This window comes from Acanthochromis polyacanthus, chromosome 11 (genome assembly GCF_021347895.1).
Source record: "Acanthochromis polyacanthus isolate Apoly-LR-REF ecotype Palm Island chromosome 11, KAUST_Apoly_ChrSc, whole genome shotgun sequence".
Classification (NCBI taxonomy): domain Eukaryota; kingdom Metazoa; phylum Chordata; class Actinopteri; family Pomacentridae; genus Acanthochromis; species Acanthochromis polyacanthus.
In genome coordinates, this window is record NC_067123.1 from 15,497,597 (window position 1) to 15,523,607 (window position 26,011).

General features: G+C 39.1%; 1 protein-coding gene across 2 annotated transcripts in view; it reads right to left on the reverse strand.

The window, feature by feature from the left end:
* The window catches only part of gabbr1b (gamma-aminobutyric acid (GABA) B receptor, 1b), a 148,810-nt gene that overhangs the window by 104,649 nt on the left and 18,150 nt on the right, over positions 1–26,011 (reverse strand). The window contains exons 3-6 of one of the 2 annotated variants that reach the window (XM_051955126.1): positions 13,578–13,642; positions 11,534–11,672; positions 4,479–4,664; positions 4,151–4,168 (exon numbers count right to left, since the gene is read on the reverse strand). In XM_051955126.1, coding sequence (XP_051811086.1) covers positions 4,151–4,168; positions 4,479–4,664; positions 11,534–11,672; positions 13,578–13,642 — 408 coding nt within the window. The remainder of the gene's footprint in view (positions 1–4,150; positions 4,169–4,478; positions 4,665–11,533; positions 11,673–13,577; positions 13,643–26,011) is intronic. The other variant, XM_051955127.1, reaches the window with a different exon arrangement.

Below are 26,011 nucleotides of genomic sequence, written 5' to 3' on the forward strand. Positions count from 1 at the left end.
TGCGACACTGAGCTGGCGGAGCAACATGCTTTCCCCCCAGCCATCCTCCAGAGTGAGGACGTGGACCCCTGCTACCCTCCAGAGCGAGGACATGGACATTCCCCCAAGGACTGCCCCGGTCGGCCAATCCACTCCCCGAAGAGGACCCAGTGTCATCTCCGGCGGCAGCTGCACTCCGTTGGATGCCGAGAGTGCTGGCGCATGCCCCCTAGACTGCCTCCCTTGCATGTAGTATGTTTCTGGCCTTAGTGGCAAGTTTGTTGGCATTAGTAGTAAGTTTAGTGTTAGTATTACCTGTTTAATTCCAGTCTGCCTACTGCCTGCTCTGTATGCTCTCACTTTGGATTCAATTTTCTTCCGCACCATAACACTATGTGTATTTGCAATATGTGCACAATCTAGATGTAAAATCCTGGATTTTCCCATGTCTGACCTCCCACCATACTGAATTCTATTCAAAACTTTTGAAAGTTTTTACAGATTTTGAAATGTATTTTAAAAAATGTTTACTGCATGTTCAGATGTTAGCTCTTAGTTTTTGTCTCTAAAGGTGCAAAATGTCAAATGTTTATATCTTGTTATTGACCTCACTTTGTTTAATTTGATTTTCTGATTGAGCAAATAGGACAGAATTTTCATGGCAGCAGTGAAAAAAAAAAAGCAGGAGCCAGTGAGAGTGTAATGGTAGTGAGAGAACTAGACCCTCACCACCATCAAACCAGGGATCTTCTTGCTGCAAGGCAAAAGTGCTAACCACGACTCCACTGTGCAGCCCATAAGCATACCAGCAACCTGGAAAACTCTGACAAACTGTGGCACTGACAAGGCTATTCATCAGTGCACGGCACTGTGGGATAATCCAAGCAGAGACACATTACCAGGAACCTATTCACAATCTAAAAGGTTAGCAATAACACTCTGTCATGTGAACAGGTCTGACCCTTAAACATATTTAACGAACATAACACCTGACTGTTGCTCTGCCATACATCTTAATCTTCTTGTATTAATTCTTGGGACTGAGAGTAGTGCCATACTGCCATCTAGTGTTGCAAGGGCAGTCTTCTGGATCCTTTGACATGGGTTTTAGCTGCACACTTTAATAAGGAATAAGAGTTGCTAGCACTTTTATTTAATAATTTTCATTAATTACTTTTCACTGTAGTTTTGAAAACATTAAGTGAAATAACTTGTTGCTTCTGCTACAGCGAGACACAGTGAGTGGCAGCTGTGGAAAAAGTACCATCATGCTGTAACACAGATGATTTGCATGAAAAAAAAAGTTAAGCCTGCACAGCAAGTTAACAACGCTCTTCAGTCTGTAGGTGAACTGTAGGTGTTTAAGTAGTGATTAAGAAACTGAAAAAACTAAAATCAAATGCTATCAAAAATGATGGAAAGAGAAGTATTAAATCACAAGGAACAGCTCATGAGTAAAAGCAGCAGAATGAAAACAGAAGTGGATATAGGAGCATTGTGTGTGCTCATATTCAAGCAAATGCAACAGATGGACCATTATTTTATTTACAAATGAGTCAGTGTTAATACATTTATTCAGAAAGTCTTTTTAGCATTTTAACACTTAAGGAACTAAGAACACTAAACATTTACAGGCTTCCCACAAACACTGAAGGCAGAAAAAGCAACCATCTGTGCCTTTTTAAACACGTCATTAACATTTTCTGGCTCTCACAACGTCATTCCCTAGATCTTGTAAAGTTGCAAAGATAGGCCTGCTGATTTTTGACGAGAACTAGTAATGTTCTCTCTTTACATTTTCAATGGTCAGTGGCTAATTCCTTAGTTATTTGTTGAGGTGGTAATTGTCATGCCTTCTATGTCTGCTTAGTGGCAGCCTTCCCTCTCCTTTCCCTTTTTCTTAATGTGTGCATGAGTGAGGTGTGTATGAGGGATTGTGTGTAGTTTCAGCTCACTGGATAATCGCCCGATTGTGGACATTTGCCACTGGGAGTGGTCCACCTGCAAACTATCACCATAAAAGCTGAGCTCAGACCACCACCCAACACTCGACCATTGAACTACTCCAGTCAGCCAGTATTCTGCTCTTGAGTTTGTTTTGTAAAGGGTTGAAACTTAATTTCCATTGGAGGTCTTTCAGGGAGATGTTAAAGCTCTGAAAATTAAGCAAAAAGTTTAAGTATAAAAATGAATAATTATCCACACAGCAAAGGCTTTTAGTCATCTTGGTTGTAACCTCTTGTTTGGAACTTCTTATTTGATGTGGCGCTTTCACTAAGTTCTTAGTCACAAGAGAGGCATTTAAAAGATTCTGGTCAAAAACCGAAGCAGCAGATGCTAAAAACAAAAAATCAAGGATTTTAGTCACACGGACATTTTTCCACAGCCAAATAGTCAATGTACACATTTTGAACAGACAGAACAAATGGTTTGAGAAAGGAGTGAAGGAGGCCATCTATGTCAAATTAGAAAAGTCATCTCTAAATAGGAACTCGGAGACAAAACAGCAGTCTTCGTAGAGAAAGAGCCTGCAGTTACTAAGAAGAGAGAAAGTCAAGAGCGCAACAAGAGCATACTCGTCATTTTTTCCAGTTTAACGTTTTTCCAGCGTTCACGGAGGCATTTGAGGGAATTAATTTACCTGAATGGTGTCATGATGGGCATTACTATATGTGCTTCATCATGACAATGCAGCCACTCCCCCATTTGTGTTGATGTTTTAAATGTTTTGGCACACTATTGTCACTGCCCATCCACCTGACTCACCAAATGTGGCTTGTTGCCATTTCTTCATCTACCACAAAATAAAATTCAAGCTGAAGAGTTCTGTTTTGATGCATTGGAGGAGACCTAGCACACATCACAGATGATGCCTGATGGACTTACAGAACAGGGCTTTCAAGCAGTGTTTCAAGTGTTGTAGGAGCACTGGAAGCAGTGAACTGGTGCACAACATCACTTCTTTAAAGGGATTGCGGCCAAATTTAAAGAAAGTTTTTGTTTTATTCCAGTGCAAACTCAGAACTTTTTGATTGCACCTCATATTGTCATGATCTGGTTGTCCCTTGTTCCCCATTCCTGGCATGTCTGCAGTTTTTCTCCTTCCCTGCGCTTCTCGTTGTTGATCCTGACTTTTACTGTCTGTGTGTCTCCCTGTATCTGCTCCTGCTGGTAATTATTTGGCACACCTGAAATTAGCCTGTGTTTTCCTTGTCCCTCAGATTCATTGTCTCCTTGCCCACTCTAATCTCCTGCTGTCTTGCCTAGCTCCAGTCATTTATCTGCCCAGTCAATAACCCTGCTTACTCAGCCAGACACAAACCAACCTCTGCTTCCTCCATTGCCAGCCGAAGCCTCTAAACAGGTTTGGCTCTCCATGGTCACCAACACTCTCGGGCTCAACATCTTACACTCTTCACTACATTAGTAAAGTGTATTAAAAATGAAAAGTCTCCCTTTGGGTCCACAGTTGTCATTCAAACTGTGTGTAGCCTAATTCTGCTGTTAGAGTTGCCTATGAACTGTCGATTGTGATATTTTCACACCAAGCGCTCTCAAAACTGGTGCTATGTCCCTAAGTGTTGTTTTAGAGTGCTTCTTATCAACTTTGATGATTTTTTTTGTCATCAGCTGCAGTGATTTTACATGGCCATTCTGTTCTGTTCTGCTACCAGATGTCACTGTTGCCCCTGAAGCTTCAAATAATTTTTGGTACAAAAAGAAAGAAAGAAAGCTTCAATGGTTCACAAGGCTTCATTCGTCCATCATAGTTAAAAGGCACTATGTGAATGTGGGCCATTTACCTTTATGGCTCTTTATATTGCAAGTTTTGTAATATGTTTTTTTTGTGTGTAAGTTATGCACACACTCTTTCATATAGGAATAAATCATTTATTAAACCTGAGGAATTCACTGGTTTTCATTGCAGCAGGTCAATGCAGCATACAGTTCATTCAAATTTTTTTAAAGTACAGTGCAGGAATTAAAACCTGCAGATTCTTCAGTTCATGGCTGAGAACCCCTGCAGAATTATTAGTGGCAAAGTTGAAAGATATGATATAATAAATGATTCCGCATTGTCCATTTTTACATATTTTTTGTGTATTTCAGAACAATTCACTTCACTTTTGGTTTGCTTAAGCCTAATGAATAAAAATGAAAAAGGTCTTACCTTTGAAATGCCGATCATCTTTGGGAAAAGAACAGAGACGACAAAACAGAATTAGAATACAGCTAATCAGCACATCCTAAAAAGGGAGTACCAAGGGTCCAACTGAAGTATGCATTAAACATATTAAATTTGTGTCAAGATATACAATCATATATTGGCTCGGTGAGGCTTTTTTTATATTCTACACAATTTCACTGACAAATAGATGGTGGCAGTGATGCAGCAACAAGTACTGAACTACTAAGAAATGTGTTCTAATTTTGTAACTTAAGTTTTTCTACTCAAAGTGCTCATCTAGAGACCTTACTGCAGAAGAAGAGTGACTCACAGTGGCACACAGGTTTGGGTGTGTCCCACTTGCCCATCTTATTGCACTGTGTTGAGTTTCGGCCCATGAGGATGAAGCCAGGCAGGCAGCTGTAGTGCAGCACTGTCCCCTCCACTGGGGGACCTATTGGCCAAGAAGACACTCTGCCATTTTCCAATGATGTCCACACCCGAGGGCACAGCAACACTAGAACAAAAGAGCCAGAATTTTACAAATGTTCTTAAGAATGACCTTATATTCTGTGATAGTGTGAACTGGTTAAATTTCAAACCCTACACATACCAATTAAAAAGAAAAAAAAGACTAAAAATGTACATAGAGTGAGAGGGAGGGAGTAAATTCTTGGTGATGGAGGAAGAGAAGTGTGAGTGAGGAAATTGCAGTGTGACAAAACAGCAGGTTGTGGCAGTATGTCACTAAAACAGACGCAAATAATAGATTTCAGTGAAAACCACGTAATTTTATTTTCACTGTGAATTTACACAGGCAATACGATATATGATCATCACAGCACAAACGAGGAAACCACACATGCCTGGCAGTGTTAGAATGGACTCAAGAACACTGTTTCAATATTTTTGCTGCAGAATCTTGAAAAAGGAAAATTTCTTATCTGTCAGTTCTCTATATCATATCACAGACTTATTTAACTGCCATTCTGAGATGGGATGTTCAAACCTGTAGGGTCTCCCAAGGCAAACTGGTCTTGGGGGAGGGACCAGAGAAACAGCGATTCAGAAAACCCTGATAACAGCAAAGACAAGGAAAGCTGCCACCTCGCCTTGATTAGGGAAACAGGGGCCTCTCCCTGGAGCCAGGTCTGGGGGTGAGAGCGCACGGTGGCCAAGCCTTGGGGTCTCATGGGTCTCAGTCGGACACAGGCCGAAAAAGTAACTCAGAGTCCCCGCCCAGTGGGCCCACCGCTCACTGGGTAGAAAATCAGGGTTGGGTGCTATGTCAACTGGGCAGTAGGCAGAAGCGGGCATCTAGGTGTACTTCCCCCTGGTGACGTAGACTAGCTCTGGGGATGTGGTACATCACTTCATTGGCAGGGAAGGAACCTGAGCTGGTGCGGGAGGTGGAGCGGTATTGGCTAGATATAGCTGATCTCACCTACACACGCAGCAAGGGTATCATCAGACCTACGGGTGTATGTCTCGAACTCTCAGGCAAAGAGAGGAGCAGAGCTTTCAACTGATCACCACATGGCATTGAAGACTGCTGGACAGACCTGGAATACCCAAACGTACTGTGGGTGAACTGGGAACGTCTGGCAGGGGCGCCTGCCCATGAGTTTTTCAACTCCCACCTCTGGAAGAGTTTTTCCTGTATCCCGGGGGAGGTTGGGGACATGGAATCTGAATGGGCCATGTTCAAAACCTCCATTGCAGAGGCAGCTGTTAGGAGCTGTGGCCTGAAGGTCACTGGTGCCTGTCAATGGCAACAACCCAAAAACCCACTGGTAGACACCAGTGGTGAGGTAAGCTGTCAGGCTGAAGAAGGAGGCCTTTCGGGCCTGGCTTGCTCGGGGATCTCCTGAAACAGCTGACAAGTACCGGTTGGTCAAAAGGGCGGCAACTGCGGCCGTTGCGGAAGCAGAAACTCAGGTGTGGGAGGAGTCCGGAGAGGCTATTGAGAAGGACTTTCGGTTGGCGTCAAGGAAGTTCCTGCAAACCGTTCGATGCCTCAGGAAGGGGAGGCAGGGCTTTGCCCAGGCTGTGTACCGTCAGGGCGGAGAAGAGTTGACCCATACTGAGGACACTGTCGGGTGGTGGAAAGAGCACTTTGAGGAACTCCTGAACCTGGTAAACACATCCTCTACGGGGGAGGCAGAACCTGAAGATTCAGGGGGATCTTTGTCCATATCTGTGGTAGTGGTTGCCCTGAGATTCTGAAAGCTCTGGACATTGTTGGACTGTTTTGGCACGTCTTTACAATGTTCCGTGGGTATTGGGTACGGTGCCTGTGAAGTGGCAGAAGGGGTTGATGGTCCCCATTTTCAAAAAGGAGGACCAGAGAGTGTGTTCCAACTAATGAGAAAATTTACTCAAGGGTGCTGGAAGGGAGGCTATGACTGATTGTCAAACCTCAGATTCAGGAGGAACAATGCGGATTCTGTTCTGGTTGTGGAACGGTGGATCAGCTCTTTACTCTTGTGGACCTGCTGAGGAGGTCATGGGAGTTTGACCATGATAAGGCCATGCCCCCCGAGGGGCTCTGTAGGTGATACTGTGGGAGCAAGAGGCACCAGTCTCGCTAATACGAGCCATTGAGTCTCTGTACAACCAAAGTGAGAAGTCAGGATCTTGCTCACAAGTGATGGGAAAATGGAGCGTGAGATGGACAGGCAAATTGGTGCAGCAGCAGCAGTAATGCAGGCATTGTATCGAACTGTCATGGTGAAGAAGGAGCTGAGCGGCGAGGCGAAGCTCTCAATTTACTAGTCCATCTACGTTCCAAGATCGCGGATATAAGTGGCTGAAATTAGCTTCCTCCGCAGGGTGTCTGGGCTCAGCCTTGGAGATAGGGTGAGAAGCTCGGACATACGGAGGGAGCTCAGAGTAGAATCACTGCTTTTTCACTTCAAAAGGAGCCGGTTGAGGTGGTTTGGCCATCTGGGAGGCTTCCTTTGGAGGTTTTCCGAACATGTCCGTCTGGGAGGAGACCCCAGGGCAGACCCAGAACTTGCTGGATGAATTATGTAAGTTGTCTGATCTGGGAACGCCTCAGGACAACCCAGGAAGAGCTGGAAAGTGTTGCTGGGGTGAGGGATGTCTGAAATGATCTCTTTCTGCTTCCTTCTAAATGCTAAAATTGGCTAACCATGTCCTTATTCCACACAGACATGAGACTGATATCAATTTTATCTTCCTTCCTTCCTAAGAAGGAAAGCAAATATGTTTTCCAAAAAATACACTGAACTTGCTATAAAGTTTTTAGTGGTTGAGTAATGGGCACTGTATTAGTTATACTACTACAACTACTATTTTGGTGGTCCTAACAGACTGCTTGAGACACACCAGTGATTCATAAGTACGCCATTGTCTCTGTAGTCAAATGCACTGATTTGGTAAGCTAGTCCTTCCCTAATTCCAGTATAACTTGTATGTAGACTGAAGAGCAAAAGTGATTCAAAAGAATGACAGTGACATCTTGAGGTCATTCAGGGTAGCCTGTGTGTTTTATTATTTTTCTTCTTTTTTTTTCCATATGATGTCCAGATTGCATATCCATAGGACAGCATATTCAGCTGTATCTTACCTGCTTCACAAAGGCAGCGCAGATCTAGGTTATTTCCCCTGTCACAGGAGGAAGGTGTAGGTGTAAATACTATTACATACACAGCCCAAGTCCTCATCCCTCCCTTATATTTATTACTTCTTTGTCTCAGTAACAGTCAAACTTAAAGGCCATTGTAGTACATCCTGATCTCTTAGTTGAACAAATTGTATGGTGATGGGGCTGGAAAACTTAAAATATAACATATATGGGAAATATTTTTCTTTGACAAATTATTAAAAAGTCTAAAATACTTGATGTGTCTAAGATGATTAGTTAATGACATTTTACACAGTGTAAGAAGTAAAATAATTTATATTTACACAAGTCAATCCAAATTGTTTACACCTCAAAATTACGTTTCTTCTGTCACTATGATGAAAGTTCCTTTCATTACTCACTTGTCTGACTGAGACACATCGATTTGAATTTAAAAAAAAAAAATTAAAATAATGAATCGTAAAAAGTCATCCATTCAGCCATTAAGGAATTCTGCAAGTTAGTTGTTTCTTCTATGAAGAAAGAAAACAACTACAAATCACCAGAGTTCACTCTAATGTTGCCTGAGGTCCATGTTATGGATGATGTGATTAAATGCTAACGAAATGAAAGTAATGTACAATCATTTGCTAGTATAAAAATGTATTACACAACATAAAGACAAAATACGAATTTCAGCTGTAAGGATATCAGACATGCCCCTTATTTCCCTTGTCTTTCTTAGTGTTTCCTTTCCACCAAATCTCTTCCCTAAGTGTTTTCAGTGCATTTTCTTGTCTTTCTTTACAGTTACTTCTTTAGCTATTTTAAAGCTGTGTCCACAGCTGTTGTGTCGACAGTTTTTAGTGTTTTTTAATCTCTTTTTCTGTGCTTTCCTCCTTTTTTATTGCTCTCTCCACCCTGATCCGTTTCACTTGTGTCTCATTACCCAGTCTGCCTCCGTGTGTGTGTGTAGTTTAGTCAGTCTTGTGTCCCTGCATTTCCTTTTTTAAGTTTTTTATTTCATTCTTTCCTTTTTTTTATTACTATATTTCACAGGTAAGTGAAGAGGCAGACAGGAAACTACAGAGAAGGAGGGGGGGGGGGGGGGGGTATTGTGTTGGGGACTGTAGCCCTGTTCATGGGTCATCTTGAGCTATCTCGGTGCCCATGTCCCTCCGTTTTCTGTGTGTTTGGTAGATCATTTTGAATGTTTGGATTTATTAACTTTTTATTTTGAATTCATGTTTGCTTAGACTTGACCATTTTTGGACTCTGCTTGTTATTCTTCTGGAACCTTCTGCTATAGTTTTCCTTGCCAATACTTGTTATCCACTTCTTCAGTCTTACAGAGGTGACTATTTGTTCATTCTACCTGCCGCTCTATTCTATGCTCTGTTATACATTTTGGTCGTCACTGCTGAATTACACATACCAGCTCTAAACTGCACATTTGACTGAGATGATCTCTGCTGATAACTGACCTAACACAATAGAGCTACTTCACCATGTTCAACTCAGTGTATCTTACAGTAAACACCAAAAGATTTTAGTTAACCCATGGATATCAAAAGAAGCTCTGTATAGATTGCATGTGTTAATTTCAAGGCCCCAAAATTTGTTTGCAAGTATTTAATCTTCAGACATGAAGTATTCACAACTCCACACCTTGTGGTATTATATTGTACTGTTTGATGGTACCTATCAAACAGCTCATCTAGAGAATAACTGGGGGTTTGATACATACAGTTGAGGTCAAAAGGTTACATACACTTGTAAAGAACATAATGTCATGGCTCTCTTGAGTTTCCAGTTCTTTCTACAACTCTGATTTTTCTCTGATAGAGTAATTGGAACAGATACTTCTTTGTCACAAAAAACATTCATGAAGTTTGGTTCTTTTATGACTTTATTATGGGTTAACAGAAAAAGTGACCTAATCTGCTGGGTCAAAAATATACATACAGCCACATGAATTAGCAATTTTGGTGACTTAGAAAGCTGTGTCAATGAAATGAGCTTCATAGCATTGCCTCTTAACTTCTTGTGAGTGATTATGAGTGACTACAGCTGGTTACTTCTCTGAGGCCATTTAAATAGGGCTAAGTGGATACAAATGCCTACAAACACTACAACGGGAAAGTCAAAGGAGCTCAGCACGGATCTGAAAAAGCGAATCATTGACTTGACTAAGTCAAGAAAGTCACTTGGAGTCATTTCAAAGCAGCTGCAAGTCCCAAGAGCAACAGTGCAAACAATTGTTTGTAAGTATAAAGTGCGTGGCACTGTTTTGTCACTGCCATGATCAGGAAGAAAATGCAAGCTATCACCTGCTGCTGAGAGAAAATTGGTCAGGAAAGTTAAGAGTCAACCGAGAACCACCAAAAAGCAGATCTGCCAAGAATTAGAAGCTGCTGGAACACAGGTGTCAGTGTGGTCAAGTGTGTTTTGCATTGCCATGGACTGAGAGGCTGCCGTGCAAGAAGGAAGTCCTTGCTCCAAAAGCGACACCTTAAGGCTCAACTGAAGTTTGCTGCTGATCACATGGACAAAGATAAGACCTTCTGGAGGAAAGTTCTGTGGTCAGACGAAACAAAAATCGAGCTGTTTGGCCACAATGCCGAGCAATATGTTTGGAGGAGAAAAGGTGAGGCCTTTGACCCCAAGAATACCATGCCTACCATCAAGCACGGTGGTGGTAGTATTATGCTGTGGAGTTGTTTTGCTGCCCATGGAACTGGTGCTTTACAGAGAGTGAATGGGATAATGAAGAAGGAAGATTACCTTCAAATTCTTAAAGATAACCTAAAATGATCAGCCTGAAGGTTGGGTCTTGGCCACAGTTGGGTGTTCCAACAGGACAATGACCCCAAACACACATCAAAAGTGGTAACGGAATGGCTAAATCAGGCTAGAATTAAGGTTTTAGAATGGCCTTACCAAAGTCCTGACTTAAACCCCATTGAAAACATGTGAACTATGCTGAAGAAACAAGTCCATGTCAGAAAGCCAACAAATTTAACTGAACTGCACCGATTCTGTCAAGAGGAGCGGTCAAAGATTCAACCAGAAGCTTGCCAGAAGCTTGTGGATGGCTACCAAAAGCATCTAATTAAAGTGAAAATGGCCAAGGGACGTGTAACCAAATATTAGCATTGCTGTATGCATATTTTTGACCCAGCAGATTAGGTCACTTTTTCTGTTAACCCATAATAAAGTCATAAAAGAACCAAACTTCATGAATGTTTTTTGTGACAAAGAAGTATCTGTTCCAATTACTCTATCAGAGAAAAATCAGAGTTGTAGAAAGAACTGGAAACTCAAGAGAGCCATGACATTATGTTCTTTACAAGTGTATGTAAACTTATGACCTCGACTGTAGTTATTTTTCCTTGGAAATCAGAGTTCCACTTTTTATAAGGAAGAATTTACTTGTTACATTATTTTACTTTAGAAACTAAACGTTATTAGTTTTGTCTCGGGGCTTCTTTTATTACTTTAACTTTTGATCATTTTTCAGGTGAGAAAGTTGAACCAAATGTTTTCTTTTTAAAACATTTGTTTTAACATTTTCAGAGACATGAAAACCAGTCTGCCATATCTTCCTTTAATATTTGTGCTCTCATTTTTGTTTACATTTTACTCTTGGGGGCCAGTATAACATAGGACATCTTTACTGTCTAAGAGTGAACAAACAAGGGCTCAGTGACTGAGTACAATATGTATGTGTGGAGCGGTGAATCAGGTGGGTGCTGATAGATGTATGATAGATGACAGTCAACTGAGATTAAACTCACAGCATCTAGTGCGCTGGTTCAAATCAGTCCAAGTGCCGTTGGACAAACACTTCCTGACTTTGGGTCCCATGATCACCTTGCTGGCCCTGCAGATGTATTCTATCTCATAGTCTACCGGGAGCACCTGCACACTGCGGATCTACATACACAGAGAATCAGAATCAGAACACAGCAAAATTCTGGACATCACAACATGAATTAGGCGATTTTTTTTTTTTTTTTAAGCAGGTGAAAACTAATTTTTGAGGTGCAAGAAAATCAGGCCTTTATTTTTTTAAATTCAATTCACCAGGTACTTCAAGTACTTCCACTTTGTCCTTATTAAAAAACATATTTTACAATACTATCAATACATGTAACCACTTCCTGCCCAGGTCATACTGCTCCCAGGTCATGAAACATCTGCACGACATTTTAAGTTTAACTGATAAAACCTTGAAGTCTGGTGAAATTTTTTGTTAATCTTGTTGACCTGTCAGAATGTTTTTTTCTTTATTTTGTTTGATTTTGTTTCTCGTGTTATTTTCAGATGATAGAAGAGTTATCATTACCACTATAAGCAGTCAATACCATTACTGAGCATTTCTACCTTGTAACTGCAGAGTATCAATGATAGCCAGGGTTTCACATATGAGAAACTTAAGGAACCATTCCTGTCATCTTTTGGGGGAAGGCTTTTTGGTATCATTTTCCTTTTTCAAAATTAGTTTCTGGGTTGATTATGTACACAAATTACTCCAATATAGCAACTTTTCATTGTGTATCATGGAATGATTTTACAGTATTTGAGCAGAGTTGTAGGTGAGCGAAGAGCTTAGAAAATGATTTTGACACAAAAAGAATCATGGGTATAAGATAAGCATATAATCAATGTGGGTAAAAATGGGACCTTTCATATGATTGAAACTACAGAGTGACACAAAAAACGTGAACTTTTTAACAATCCAATAAAACCAAGAGTGATGGAAGAAAAATATTTTATTGATAGTAATTGAAACCTTAAAACATGCCATTTAAGAAACAATGATGGAATTTTCATTTTTTAAAAATTACTTCCTGTAGATGCCGTCTTCCTGTACGAATGCATTCTTAAAGTCTACCTGAGGCTATCTCAAGAGTAAAGTGTACACGACTCGACCAAGAACTCTGGATGAGTTAAAACAGAGAATTCAGGATGAAAATTACAGTATCCCAGCTGAGATGTTGCAGCGGTCAATGAGGAATCTCATCAGCAGATTTCAAGAATGCATTCGTACAGGAGGGTGCCATCTACAGGAAGTAATTTTTAAAAAATGAAAATTCCATCGTTTCTTAAATGGCATGCCATTTAAAACATGTTTAAGGTTTCAATTACTATGAATAAAATATTTTTCTTCCATCACTCTTGGTTTTATTGGATTGTTAAAAAGTTCCCTTTTTTTGTGTCACCCTGTATTACTTACCATGATATCATTGCTGAAAGCTGGTGATAGAAAAAATCCTGCTGACCAAGAACAACATTTTGGCTTCAGAATGTGACATCTGGAGTGGATGTAAAATTGATTTGATTGCATTTTTAACAGAACTCGAATGTGTTTTCCATCCCTTTCATCTCTCTCTGGTGCTTATGATGGCACCAACAAGGCTAAAAAATGCTGCAATTTTCTTTGACCTATCCTTATATACTTCAATTGTCTGCAATTTAGAAAAATATCCATTCTATTATGACAGAATTGTGCTTTATTAAATATATGAAAGGTTTTGTCCATAAAAATCAGCTGATTCTGAGGGGATCAGAGGGGAGGCATTGATTGATTTTTCATGGAATGGCCTTTAGGGGTTTAATCAGAAATAATCAGTTTAATCAGTAAATTTTGTTGGACCAAATTATGAATAAGAATTGTAGTGCATTGTGGTGCTGCAGAGTACCTCAGTAATATTGATGAAATTAGTTCTGCACAAATTCCCATTATGTTGAATTGACAATTGATCCATTTGAATCCCAACGGAAGACTCAAACACGTGTGACAGTGAATTGATCTCTGTGGCAGCAGCTATTCCATACCTGTTCCTGGGTCAGACCTCTGTATCTGATCCCTCCATCTCTGGGGGGACGGATGATAGCACAACCTGAAAGATAGACATAGCATCAGGTGGAGTAGAAAAAGACGAAGCCTTCCCTCTAGTTTCTGCCTCAGTCTTTTGACTGATTATCAGCTGCAGGATAGGTCTGGCAGTCCATCCTGATGCTGGCTATTCACGAGAGCATCAAACTAGTGGGAGTGGGGGGTGAATCTGTCCCTCTTTTTTTCACATAAGCCTGGAAACAGTCTTAAAGCAATTTTTCAGACTCTGCTTCATTTCTAGATCTGCAACTGATCAGAGTGCCATGCCATGTGCAATATTTCATTCTTGTGCACAATATTCCAATTTCATGTCCAAGATTTCATTATCATGTGTGATATTACCATTGTCAGCATTACTAATTTCTTTTCTCTTCTATAACCGTACTTTAGTTTACTTACTTCATTTGTAGCATACTGCTTTTCTATTAGGCAATGCATTTCCTAATGGTATGAAGTTTCGTTATCTGAGCAATGTCTGACAATAGAATTTCCTTTGAGATTTTTTAAGTTTTGTCATTGTACCAGAGAGCAGGTTAACTCATTTGTATCAAGATCAGAATTCCTTGAGTTGCATGCTTATCCTGAAGCACCATTAAGATGACAGTAAAGTGGATTTGATCAACTTATCTAACAGTCTGTGGAAGACTATGATATGTCATATCAACCCTTAACAGTTTTTTCTACAGCTCTTCACAAAGTTTGTTCCAGTACAACCCAAGGAAAAAATGTAAAACTGTGTTCACCCTTTACAGATCTTCCAGATCAATTAACAAAATAGACAATGTGTAATAACATCATGTTATTGTAGCACTGAATTTGTGTATGATTGTGTTCATTTGCATTTGCTTTATTTTGTTATTATTTTGGTGTTGATTGAGGCTGAGACTTGGATATTATTTCATTGATTCTTTGGTCAGATATGTTGCTGTTTTGTGTTTGCTTCTTGCCCTACTCAGTGTGACAGATGTTGGATCCGGCTTTCTGTTACAGCACTTTTAATCGAGGCACCGCGAGAGAGTCGGGAGGGCACGGCCAGCGTAGTTGTCCTTAAATGAAAGCTGCAGAAAACTGTCCTGCCATTGTGGTGATGGCTGAGCTTGGAAGATAGCAAAATATAAGAGCAGAAGATAATTGCAACCCACAGCCCTGGAGACAGGTGAGTCAATCAACTTTTAAGGGTTACATTATGTTACAGGTGCTCGTGGTGAAAACACTAGTTTTTGCACTTATAAAACAAGATAACATTAAAAAATGTTTTTAAATCTATAAGCTACTTATTGCTCTGAGATAGTTAATTGACATAGTAATTGTATGTCACTAAATCATTATCAACAGGAATGAATCTTTTGATTAATACGACACAGTAAAACAATGCTGTTACAAGATGATAGTATAGTGGATCAAATCCAGTGGATCTGGAAATAGTCACGTCTGGGGAGTTTTGGCAACTTTTAACCTAAACCTGCAGCAGGACAAGTAGAACTTCATTCTTCAGGTCCATGTTCTATGCTCTGGTTTACTTTTCTGTGAAGAATGATTCATACTGCAGCGGGATAATGAGCCTGAAAACACATCAAAGTAAGTGTTTTTTTTTGTTTTTGACAGTATCTGCACTGTGCAGTGATAACAGTTCAAAAGCTAGAATACTGCTTATACAGCTTTCAACACAAACATTCAGTCAGTGAAAATGTGAAAATAAACCAAGACATGGTTTGTCTGCTGCCCCCAAATGCCTAACTCTTCCTTGCTCAGTCATCTGAGACTGACAATGTGATTTTCTGAATGACAGTTCAGATGACTCTCTTAAAATTTAGACTGACTTTATGAATGTATCCATAGTAAAACAATCAGCTGGCTGATGGCTACTGTTAATTATTAACCATTCATATATAATTCAGTTAACTTTATGTGCGGACTCTCAGTTGCTGAACTAGATAACATGGTGTGAGAGCAGCATAGCAGGTGATTGGGACCACACTACCCCTAAAACCCCTAAACCCCTAAAAATAGATCGACTTGGCAGAAGAACTATGCGTGGAAACTGATGTTTTAGTGCTGCTCGCACAGTATTAAGAAAATTGCATGAAGTAATCCTCTAGGGGCATTGTTAAAGAAGAAAACCATTGCTCACCATGCAACTCAAACAAAAATTCATATTTGTTTGACAAAGTACATGAAAACTAGCCTAATGATTTTGAATGAACAATGACACATAGCTTTCCAACAGCGTTTCTCAAAAACACTGCTTCTTTGTGTCAAAGAGAGGAAAATGAGGTGGTTTGTACATTTGATTGGGTATCCATGGGTGTTTTTTTTTTGGATGAACGGATGGACGGACGGACAGATGGACAGACGGACAGATAAAGTGATAATGACCATATATACACTGTAACAAATACCCTAGAGATTTTAAAGAAGAAAATAGTGGGAAAACTAGTCATGTTTTGAAGCTAGAGCAACAAAACCCCTCCAGCAAAGAGCAAAGGTGAATTTGTGAAATGTGAAATGTAAAATGAATGACAGAACTTCTCTCCAAAAACCTGTGGCAGACTGTTATGGAGAATCCCATCTATCCCAGTATATTCAGTATATTCCATTATCCACATTTATATCATTTAGCATCTTTTTTCCATTCTATGACAACCAGACAATTTACCCTGTCTTTCACATGCCCTTTCAGAACACATTTCAGGATCCAACCACTAGATGGACACCAATGTTATGATTTCAGCACATGATTAAGGACAGCAGAAGACTCACTTACTATCCACAACAATGATTTTTCTCTTGAAAGACAGCATCGCTTTGAGGTTATGTTGGCTGCTGTAAGCAGAGCTTATTTGTCAGCTGAGCAGTGGTTTTACAATAAGATATTGTGCTTTCTGTAGGATGGGAACACAGTTAATGGAGTCATCTGGGGCCTCATTAGTGGAGAAGAGACAGATTTGCATTTCAGACTATTTGAAACTAATGCACATTAGGGTCATTCCAGAATTGGAGGACATTTTATGTCCCACCTATCAGATTTCAAATAATCCATGTACAAAATACTAAAACATGCAGTTGTGTAAATTTACTTGTCCAGAGACCAAATTTTAAAAATCAAAGAGAAAAGAATGTCTGAAAATATTTTTTAAAAATATCAAATAAGTCTGAAGTTCCCCCTCCTGTCCCAACCCCCTGATGACCAAATTGAATCTGACATGAAACAGTTAAAATGAATTTTTTTCTCCTTTTTTTGGTATTATTATTTTCATTGATGTCTTTTGTAATTGTGGGAACATTTCTTTAATAAACATATTTCAAATAATAAGTATTATGCATGGAACTTGTGTCCCACATTGTGCACCCAACCCTGTTACCATAACTTTTTTTAGCAGGTAGAAGAAAAAAATGAATCACATGATACGCTGGAATTGACATCACCAAACAATTTTCCGAAAGAATAGGCAGAGCAAATCTATGTCCTCTCTTCTATTTTTTTGATATTTTCATAAAATTTTTAGCCTTGATTGAATGTCTTACTCTACCTCATGCAACCCTGTGTAACGAAATTTGTAGAAATTACCTTCATACAGCCGTGGGAACCATTAATGTAGATAAAAGTGTAGGCTGTGACACACCCAGTAGTAGAAACTACACTTTATAACTAAAATTGCACTTGTTGAATTAGGGGCACCATTCTCAGTTTGTCTGAGAAAATTATCAATTTAGACTGAGTCTCAAAGAGACTTTGATGCCAAAGAAATTGATTAGTCTGTTACCTGAAAGTCTTAAATTCTGATTTCATTGACTTCCAGCTCCCCAAATAAAGAAATACACGGTAGACCTGATAATTATAACCAATTATATCCAGTAATGAATTTAGAATCACTTTGGAATTGGAAAATCAATTGTAATTTGTAAATTCACCCGTGTAGCAGAAGGAAAATTATACTTGTGTAGCCTTTGTAGTGAGAGGGAGGCCACTGCAGTGTAGCGGTGATGACCTTCTGGATGAGTTGGTTCAGGAACGCAGAGACAAGGAGGTACTTTGGCACGTTTGTGTTGCAAAAGTGTGCCGAAGTAAAAACACTACGAGTCAAAGCCCATATATTCCTGCTGTTGTAGTATTAAAGTTAACTTAAGAAGTCCAATTTCAAGAAAAATAAAGAAAAACAAAGCCCTAGTTTAAAGTTAACTCATTCGTTTCTTTGAGCCATCATAAGAGAACCCAGTTTTAAGCCTTTGTTTTAGCTTAACTCATATGATAAAGCCTGTTTCAAAAATCCATTTTTTCTAGCCTGATCTTCTCTTTGTTGTCAAGACACCGGTTTTATTCTTAAGCCCAATTGCATTTTTCTAAGAGACTTGCACTCCAGTGACTTTCCTATATATAGAAAGTTTTAAAGCCAAATTCATTTCTTAGATGTACAAAGTTGTTAAATATATATGATGATCACAGGTCTGAAATAACACTGAATAAGTGATTACATTGACACCATAAACAATATGTTTGCCTCATATGGTTCCTGAGATAATAATTAAAGGTGTGAACATAAAAATAAACTTAGAGATTGTAGACTTTAGGTGACACGGAAGTAAATTTATAAAATAGCTCAAAATACAAGCATATACATTCAATAAGAAAAATAAGACTTAGGAAGTATACATGGTTACAGTGAAAAGTTTCACTCTGCCTTTATTGCTGTGGTCTGTGACAGAGAGAAAGGGTGTGTTTGCTTCTTCACAAACACTTCAGATTTAATGTGTTCTTCTTCCATACTGGTCTTGATCAGCCTGGTATCAGAGACTGAGTCCAGATCGTCACTCCAGTGATGTTGCATTTCCTTAATGTTATGATTTATAAACTGTTCAATTTATTCCAGAGGTGTGGTTTTCATCACAGTTGACACTTTATGACCCTTATCAGATTCTGGTGGAGGTAGGAGCCATCCTTTTGTCTCCAAGACAGTCATGACTGGCCCTTTATTAGTAAATGTCTGAGTCACAGATGTTCCATTTGGAGGTGAATTTGGGGCCAGCTGTCTTCTGAAATGGTGTCTTACCAAATTTACAGCTTTGGAAAAGGGTCTCTAGATTGTCTGTGTGTTGCTCTGGAATGTTCTAACCATTAGTCCACTACACCTGTTATGCATATTTTCAGGATAAGACAAATTATTTTTACTTTTGTCTGGACTTTTTTCCATCACTAAGTTTGTCCTCTTGGTCAGTAGTAATAGCTAGCTAAATAACTAGCTTCTACTCCTTAGAAAAAGCTAACATTAGCATTGATTTGCAACCCTGTTACTGTGATAATAGTAGGGTTAGAAAACAAAAACAATACCATAAAATAATAATAATAATAATAATAATAATAAATGCACCATTGATGCATAAGCTCAGCCAATGATAGTTTATTGCTTATTACCAATTATGTAGCACAAAATTGTAAAAGACAAGATTTATTTTTCAAAAATTTGGAAGCCCAAATGTCCTCCAATTCTGGAATGACCCATAAAAGGGTTACAAAAAAAGTAGAGACTTGTAACGTGACAAAGGGAAATTAAGGTAATTCTGAAACCTCATTTTTTTCTATCTCAAAAAATCAAACATTTCAAAGCAGTTTTATCAGAAGATATTCAGTGATTAGAAAAGAACTCGAGTGCTGGCTGTTTAAATAACTTCACAGTATATCTCTGTGTTGAATGCCACTTGCAGTCATTTGCATAATTTTAATGATCCTCGATTCCAATTCTTTGAGGGGCAGGCAAATACCACAGTGTGTCACACGCTACATTTTTCTGGATTAAGTACTTTTGTCACCATAGTATATTTTTCTGTATACGCACTCCTCTCCAAAAGTAGTGGAACAGTGAGGCCAATTGCTATATTTTTGTGGTAGACTGAAAACATTTAGATTTGATAAACAATAGATCAACATTCCAGCTTTTATTTCCTGGTATTTACATCTGGCTTTAATACACAACTTAGAAGATAGCACCTTTTGTCTGAAACCTCCCATTTTTCATCTGAGCAAAAATATTGGAACATGTTACTGACAGGTGTGTTTTGTTGCCCTGGTGTGTCTTATTACATTGATTATTCACAATAAATAGTGTTCAATGTCTATGTTCAGTTTCAAATTTGGGTTTTGCCTGTGCAAACTGCATCTATAGTTAGAGGTGTAACCAACATAAAAACCAGAGAGCTGTCTATGGCTTAAAAAGAAGCAATTCTGAAGCTGAGAGAAGATGGAAAATCAGTCATTGCTCAAACATTGGCCATAGCCAGTACAACCATTTGGAATGTTCTGAAGAAGAAAGAAACCACTGGTGTACTGAAGACACAGAAGACTTCATGAACAAAAACACAGAGGTGACACCAGAAGATGCAAACCACTCATTAGCAAGTAGAACAGGAAGGCAGGCTGGAATTTGCCAAAAGTATGGAGATGAGCATCAAAAAATCTGGGACAAAGCTTTATGGACTGGTAAGACAAAGATCAGCCTTTTACTAAAGTAATGGAAAGGTTAAAATTTGAGAAAGAAAGGATCTGCTCATGATTCCAAACATACAAGCTCATCTGTGAAACACATTAGAGGTAATGTCATGGCTTGGGCTTACATGGCTTCTTCTGGGATGGATTCAGTCTTCATTGATGATGGAACACATGATGGCAGCAGCAAAAATGAACTCAGAAGTCTTCAGAAACATTTTGTTTCAAGAAAGCTGTAACCAAACTGTGAAATATGTCATCATGCAGCAGGATAATGACCCAAAATAAAGGAGTTCATCAGGGGGCAAGAAGTCAGTCTCCATGATTCAACCCTATAGAGTTGAATTTTACCTTCTAAAGAGGAGACTGAAGGGAGGAACCCCCCCCCCCCCCCCCCCAAAAAAAAAAAAAAAAAAAAAAAAAAAAACAACTGAAAGGCCACAGTGAAAGCCTGGAAAAGAGTCAGAAAAGAAGAATGCAAAACATTTGGTGATGTCAATGGATCACAAGCTTCATGCAGTCATTGCAAGGAAAGGATTTGCAACCAGATATTAAGTCTTATTCACTTTAGTCTGTTCCAACACTTTTGCTTGCCTAAAAATTTGGTGTTCAATTACAAATAATGCTATCTTGTAAGTTGTGTATCAGATCCAGATGTAAATACTTGAAAATATCAACTGAAATGTTGATCTCGTCTCATTCATCTTATGAAGTCAAGCCCAAATATTCTGCTACAGAACTTGTTCAGAGACTCAGGCACAGGACAACAGACACAGCAGACAGGCATTTGAAGTAAAACTTTATTTGCAAACCACAAGAAAAACTACAGCAGGAAGTAAGCCTCAGGAACAGCAGAACTGGAAGGCAGTTGCGACTAACAAAACTAATGGTGGCCTCTATAGGACTGGCGGGGGAAAATTGATACAAACTCTTAGTCTAGAATAAAGAATGAATACACAGCTAACCAGGACTAGGTTTCACCAAGCCATCAAACTTTAACAATAAACACTCTAATTGCAGGGACTATTACTAGATGCAGAAAATGGTGGAACAAAGACATGAGAATTGTACTCACACAGAGAAATACAATTACTAATATACAACAACTAAACTCCAGCTGGACTCTTGAGACCGAATGGGGAAACTGGCTGACTAGAGACATGGGGGGATGCGGAGAAGGACCAGGCAGGTAGGTGGTGCGTGGCGGATGGTGGAGACGAGGCAGGTGCTGAAGTCGGTGGGGATTCTCAGGTGGTGATCCAGGAGGGTCCAAACTGATGGTGAACATGTGAGTGATCCAATATGAGGTTGCTCAATGGTCCAGTAGTGATCTGCGTTTGGCTTTTATGGAGGAGGAAAGAAGCTGCAGCTAGTCACTCCCACCTGCACATGTGTCTCCTCAGGTGATCACAGATTGGTAGCACCTGCCAGCATACCACACACCACATTTACACCCACCAGGAGAGAGAGGAGAAAAGTAGGGAAAGGGAGAAAACCTTCCACTGCCTGATGTCAGAGGTGGAGGGCGTGACAGTTTTCAATCTGCAGCAAATATAAAGGAATTGGCCTCACTGTACAATACTTTTGGCGGGGATTGTACCTGCATATAAGGCAGGACTTCACATAAGTAAATAATCTGTGTACTTTCTCCACCCTTAATTATCTCTGTCTCACAAAGGAAAGTAGTGATGTGGGCTAGTGGATTTCTTGTGGAAAGTGTGTTTTCTCCTGGTGTCTGAAAGAAGCACCAGGCTGTTGACACAGTCACAGAAAAAATGTTTTCAAAATGGAGTAGTTAAGTTAATTTAGTCAGCCTTTATGTGCCTTGATTAGCAGAAAAGTGAAAGTCTTTATGTTGTGTCCCCTGTTTTACAACAGCATCCTCCTGCATTTCTTCAAAGTAGAGTTAAGTGAAAAACTACATACCACAGATAAATGCTACTAACAGAAACACAGAGCTAGACTGATAATAATAGTGATGTAGTGGTCTCTTCTCTGGTTTCTTGTTTCTGCTATCATTACAGTAAAGTAGTTGAAGTAAACCCCTAAAAATATTATGCATTTACTTCAACTACTTTATTGTAATGATAGCAGGGTTTAAACCTGAACTCGTAAAGCATTATGTGCTTATCATTTGCAAAATTAAGGGGACTGTTATAAAACAGTCACATGATTTGTACTGTTCACCTGCTTACAAACCAAATGAAACCAATGAATATGTTAACTGAGAATCATGATAGATTCATGATTTATTAAGACAAATCTCTCAGACACTCAGATAATTCAATTCACGTGACTGATGGTGCAGTCGGGTAGCCAGGTTCTGGTAGGCATATGGTAGGAAATTTCTATTTACTGTCTATTTGAAATAAGTGAAATTTTTATGACTAAAGATGATGTGATGTCAACGAACAACTAGAACAATTCTAAAAATGACAATAGTAACTGTTTTACTACTGCTCCTACTGCTCCATGCATTACAATTTAATGCAAGGAAAAACCAAATACCAAACATTCACCAGGTTCTAGTTCAATTTAAGGAAAGTCTCGATTAGGTAGCCTTCATCAGAAAGGCTGCAATTAGATATTATCCTGAAATCACTGGCAAAAAGAGAATATTGTTTTGTCAATATAAACACATAAACTGCATAAACTTTTGATTTCTTTTTTCAATCCACCAAGGAACGCTGCCAAATTTGAATTATGTGACAATCGGCGTACGTGAATCCTTCCTTCCTTCCTTCCTTCCTTCCTTCCATTTGTCTGTGCACAACATTGCTCAAAAATGGACAAACAGATTTGGATGCAATTTTCAGGGAAAGTCAGAAATGGCACAAGGACTACCGCAATACATTTTGGCAGTGTGCCTGAAATTTTTTGATAAATTCCCAACAATGTCACCAGCAAAGCATCTGCATACCATCACACCTTCTCTTCCATGCTTCCCAGTGGGAACCATGCATGTAGAAACCATCCGTTCACCTTTTCTGCATCGCACAAAAACACAGCAGGTGGAAGGAAAAATCACAAATTTTGGACTCCCCAGACCAAAGTACAGATATCCCCGATCTAATGTCCTTTCCTTGGCCCAAACGATTCTCCTTTTCTTGCTGTTCATCCTGTGGCCTTTTTTGCAGCAGTTCCACCATTAAGGCCTGATTCATGCAGTCTCCTCTGAACAGTTGATGTTGAGATCTGTCTGCTACTTGAACTCTGTGAAGAATTTATGTGGGCTAATTGGCTGTTTCTGAGGCTCTTAACTCTGCGTCTTCCTTTCCTGAGGTGCACCTCATGAGAGTCATCCAAAGTAGTTTAAATCAATCCTCAGCTTTTAAAGCTCACAGAGGTTTAAAAGCTGAGGCAACACCAACCACCACCAGAACCGAAGAAGCCTCTTGGCTGAGAGGTGAAACGTCTTCAAGGAACTTTCTTAAAGTCCAGTGGATTGATTTAAACTACTTTGGATAACCATGACCTGGATGAATGAGAACCTAAACAGACATCTCATGAGAGTCAATTTCATTATAGTGTTCCGTGGTTTTTGTGACTGCACTTACAGATACTTTCAAAGTTCTTGAAACTTTTTGGATGGACTGACCTTCATGTCTTAAAGTAAGACTGTTGTTTCTCTTTACTGAGTTCAGTGGTTCTTGCCACAATATTGAGTTGTCAAATAGGGCTATCCATTGTGTACTAACCCTACCTCCGCATAATACAATTGATGGTGTCAAACACATTAAGACAGCAAGTTAGTCCACAAATTGACTCTTGACAAGGCACACCTGTTAATTCAAAACCATTCCAGGAGACTACTTCATGAAGCTGACTGAGAGAAGACCAAGAGTGTGCAAAGTTGTCCTCAAAGCAAAATGACATTTTGCTACTTTAAAGAATTCAAAATATAGCATATATTCTGGTTTAACACTTTTTTGTTTACAACATAATACTATATGTGTTCTTTTATAGTTTTGACGTCTTCAGTATTAATCGACAATGTAGAAAATAACTAAAATAAATAAAAAGCATTGAATGAGAAGGTATATCCAAACTTTTGACTGGTATTGTAGACATTGAATAGGTGACATTGTTGTTTTCCTTTGCAAGTAGTTGCTTGTGAAGTGCTTTTGCTGATAATTTTAGAAATGCCCAATGTTGCTTAAATTGCTACTATATACTAATAGTATACTATATACTAGATCAGAAAGAATTGCACTATTTACTCATCTACCTTTCTCCGATGGCTGTGGTTAAGGTTTTATAGAAATAATAAGTGTCAATTTAAGGAAAAATGCCAACAAAAGTCATAGTTCCTTCTGAGAGTGATATATGGGGTGAGTTCCAAGTCGTTACTGACCAACAGCTGCTTTTGAGAATTTCGCTCATAAGGGCTTCTTTGGTCAGCTGTACCAAAAATATGGCAGAAGAAATATGTAGAAAAAAATGGAATTCCACATGCATCATCACAAAAGAGTTCCATTTGAGACTTCTGTCAACTAAACACATACAAAGCTACTTTACAGTTACAAATGCCATCCAATTACCATGTCAATCAGCTGATCTCTGGTAGTCATCCTTTAATTTCTGCAGGATCATCTGTACAACCTGAAGACATTTTTGACTATTGAAGTTCATCTACCTTCATTTTCTACCATCTTAGTTTATCAGCTTGTCATATTGGATTTACTAACTCTTCAGTCACTAGTCACTATTTCAGTCTTTAGATCAGATAGAGCTAAATGTGTCTTCACTGAATGCTGCTTTCCAGTTGGCTTAAATCTCTGTTCTCTCATTTCATCCAGAATGTACTGGGTGACACAAAAAACGGGAACTTTTTAACAATCCAATAAAACCAAAAGTGATGGAAGAAAAATATTTCATTCATAGTAATTGAAACCTTAAAACATGCCATTTAAGAAACAATGATGGAATTTTCATTTTTTAAATTACTTCCTGTAGATGGCGTCCTCCTGTACGAATGCATTCTTGAAATCTGCTGTTGGGATTCCTCATTGACTGCAGCAACATCTCAGCTGGGATACTGTGAGTTTCATCCTGAATTCTCTGCTTTAACTCATCCAGAGTTCTTGGTCGAGTCGTGTACACTTTACTCTTGAGATAGCCCCAGGTAGATTTCAAGAATGCATTCGTACAGGAGGACAGCATCTACAGGAAGTAATTTTTTAAAAATGAAAATTCCATCATTGTTTCTTAAATGGCATGTTTTAAGGTTTCAATTACTATGAATAAAATATTTTTCTTCCATCACTCTTGGTTTTATTGGATTGTTAAAAAGTTCCCATTTTTCTGTTTCACCCTGTATTTTGACCCAAACAAACCTGTCCCCCATTGATTTTGAAATGGTATTATTTATTTAACAATTAATAAATGGATTTTTAAATAGTGTACTTACTGAACATTTTATTTGGTTGCGTTTATTCTGAATAATTTTTTGATGACAGTATAAATTCTTTATAAATTGTAATTGCTCATGACAGAGCATCCAGAGACATTTTGCTGTTTACAAACTGCCCACAAATCAACATCACAGCAACGCACAACATCCAACAATCACGAAAATACAGAGTATACACACCCATTGTACAGCCACCACCACATTTGCAGTAGAAAAGAAAATGGACACTGTGTAAACGGCTGCGCTTCTCCTCCTGTTCTGATTTACATTGCGAATAGTTATGAGCAGCCCAGCAAACACCTTCGTCCTAATGCATGAGGAAGATTTAAATGCTACTGAGTGACACTTTGGCGCGTTTAGTGATCCTGTTTAAGGATTCATTGTTAGTTCAGCCAGGGTGCTACTGTGCTGTGCTTCAGTTAAAGAGCTTTGTATTAGTTGTCTTAATTTTCTTCTAACCTTTTAAGTATCGCCTTCTAAGC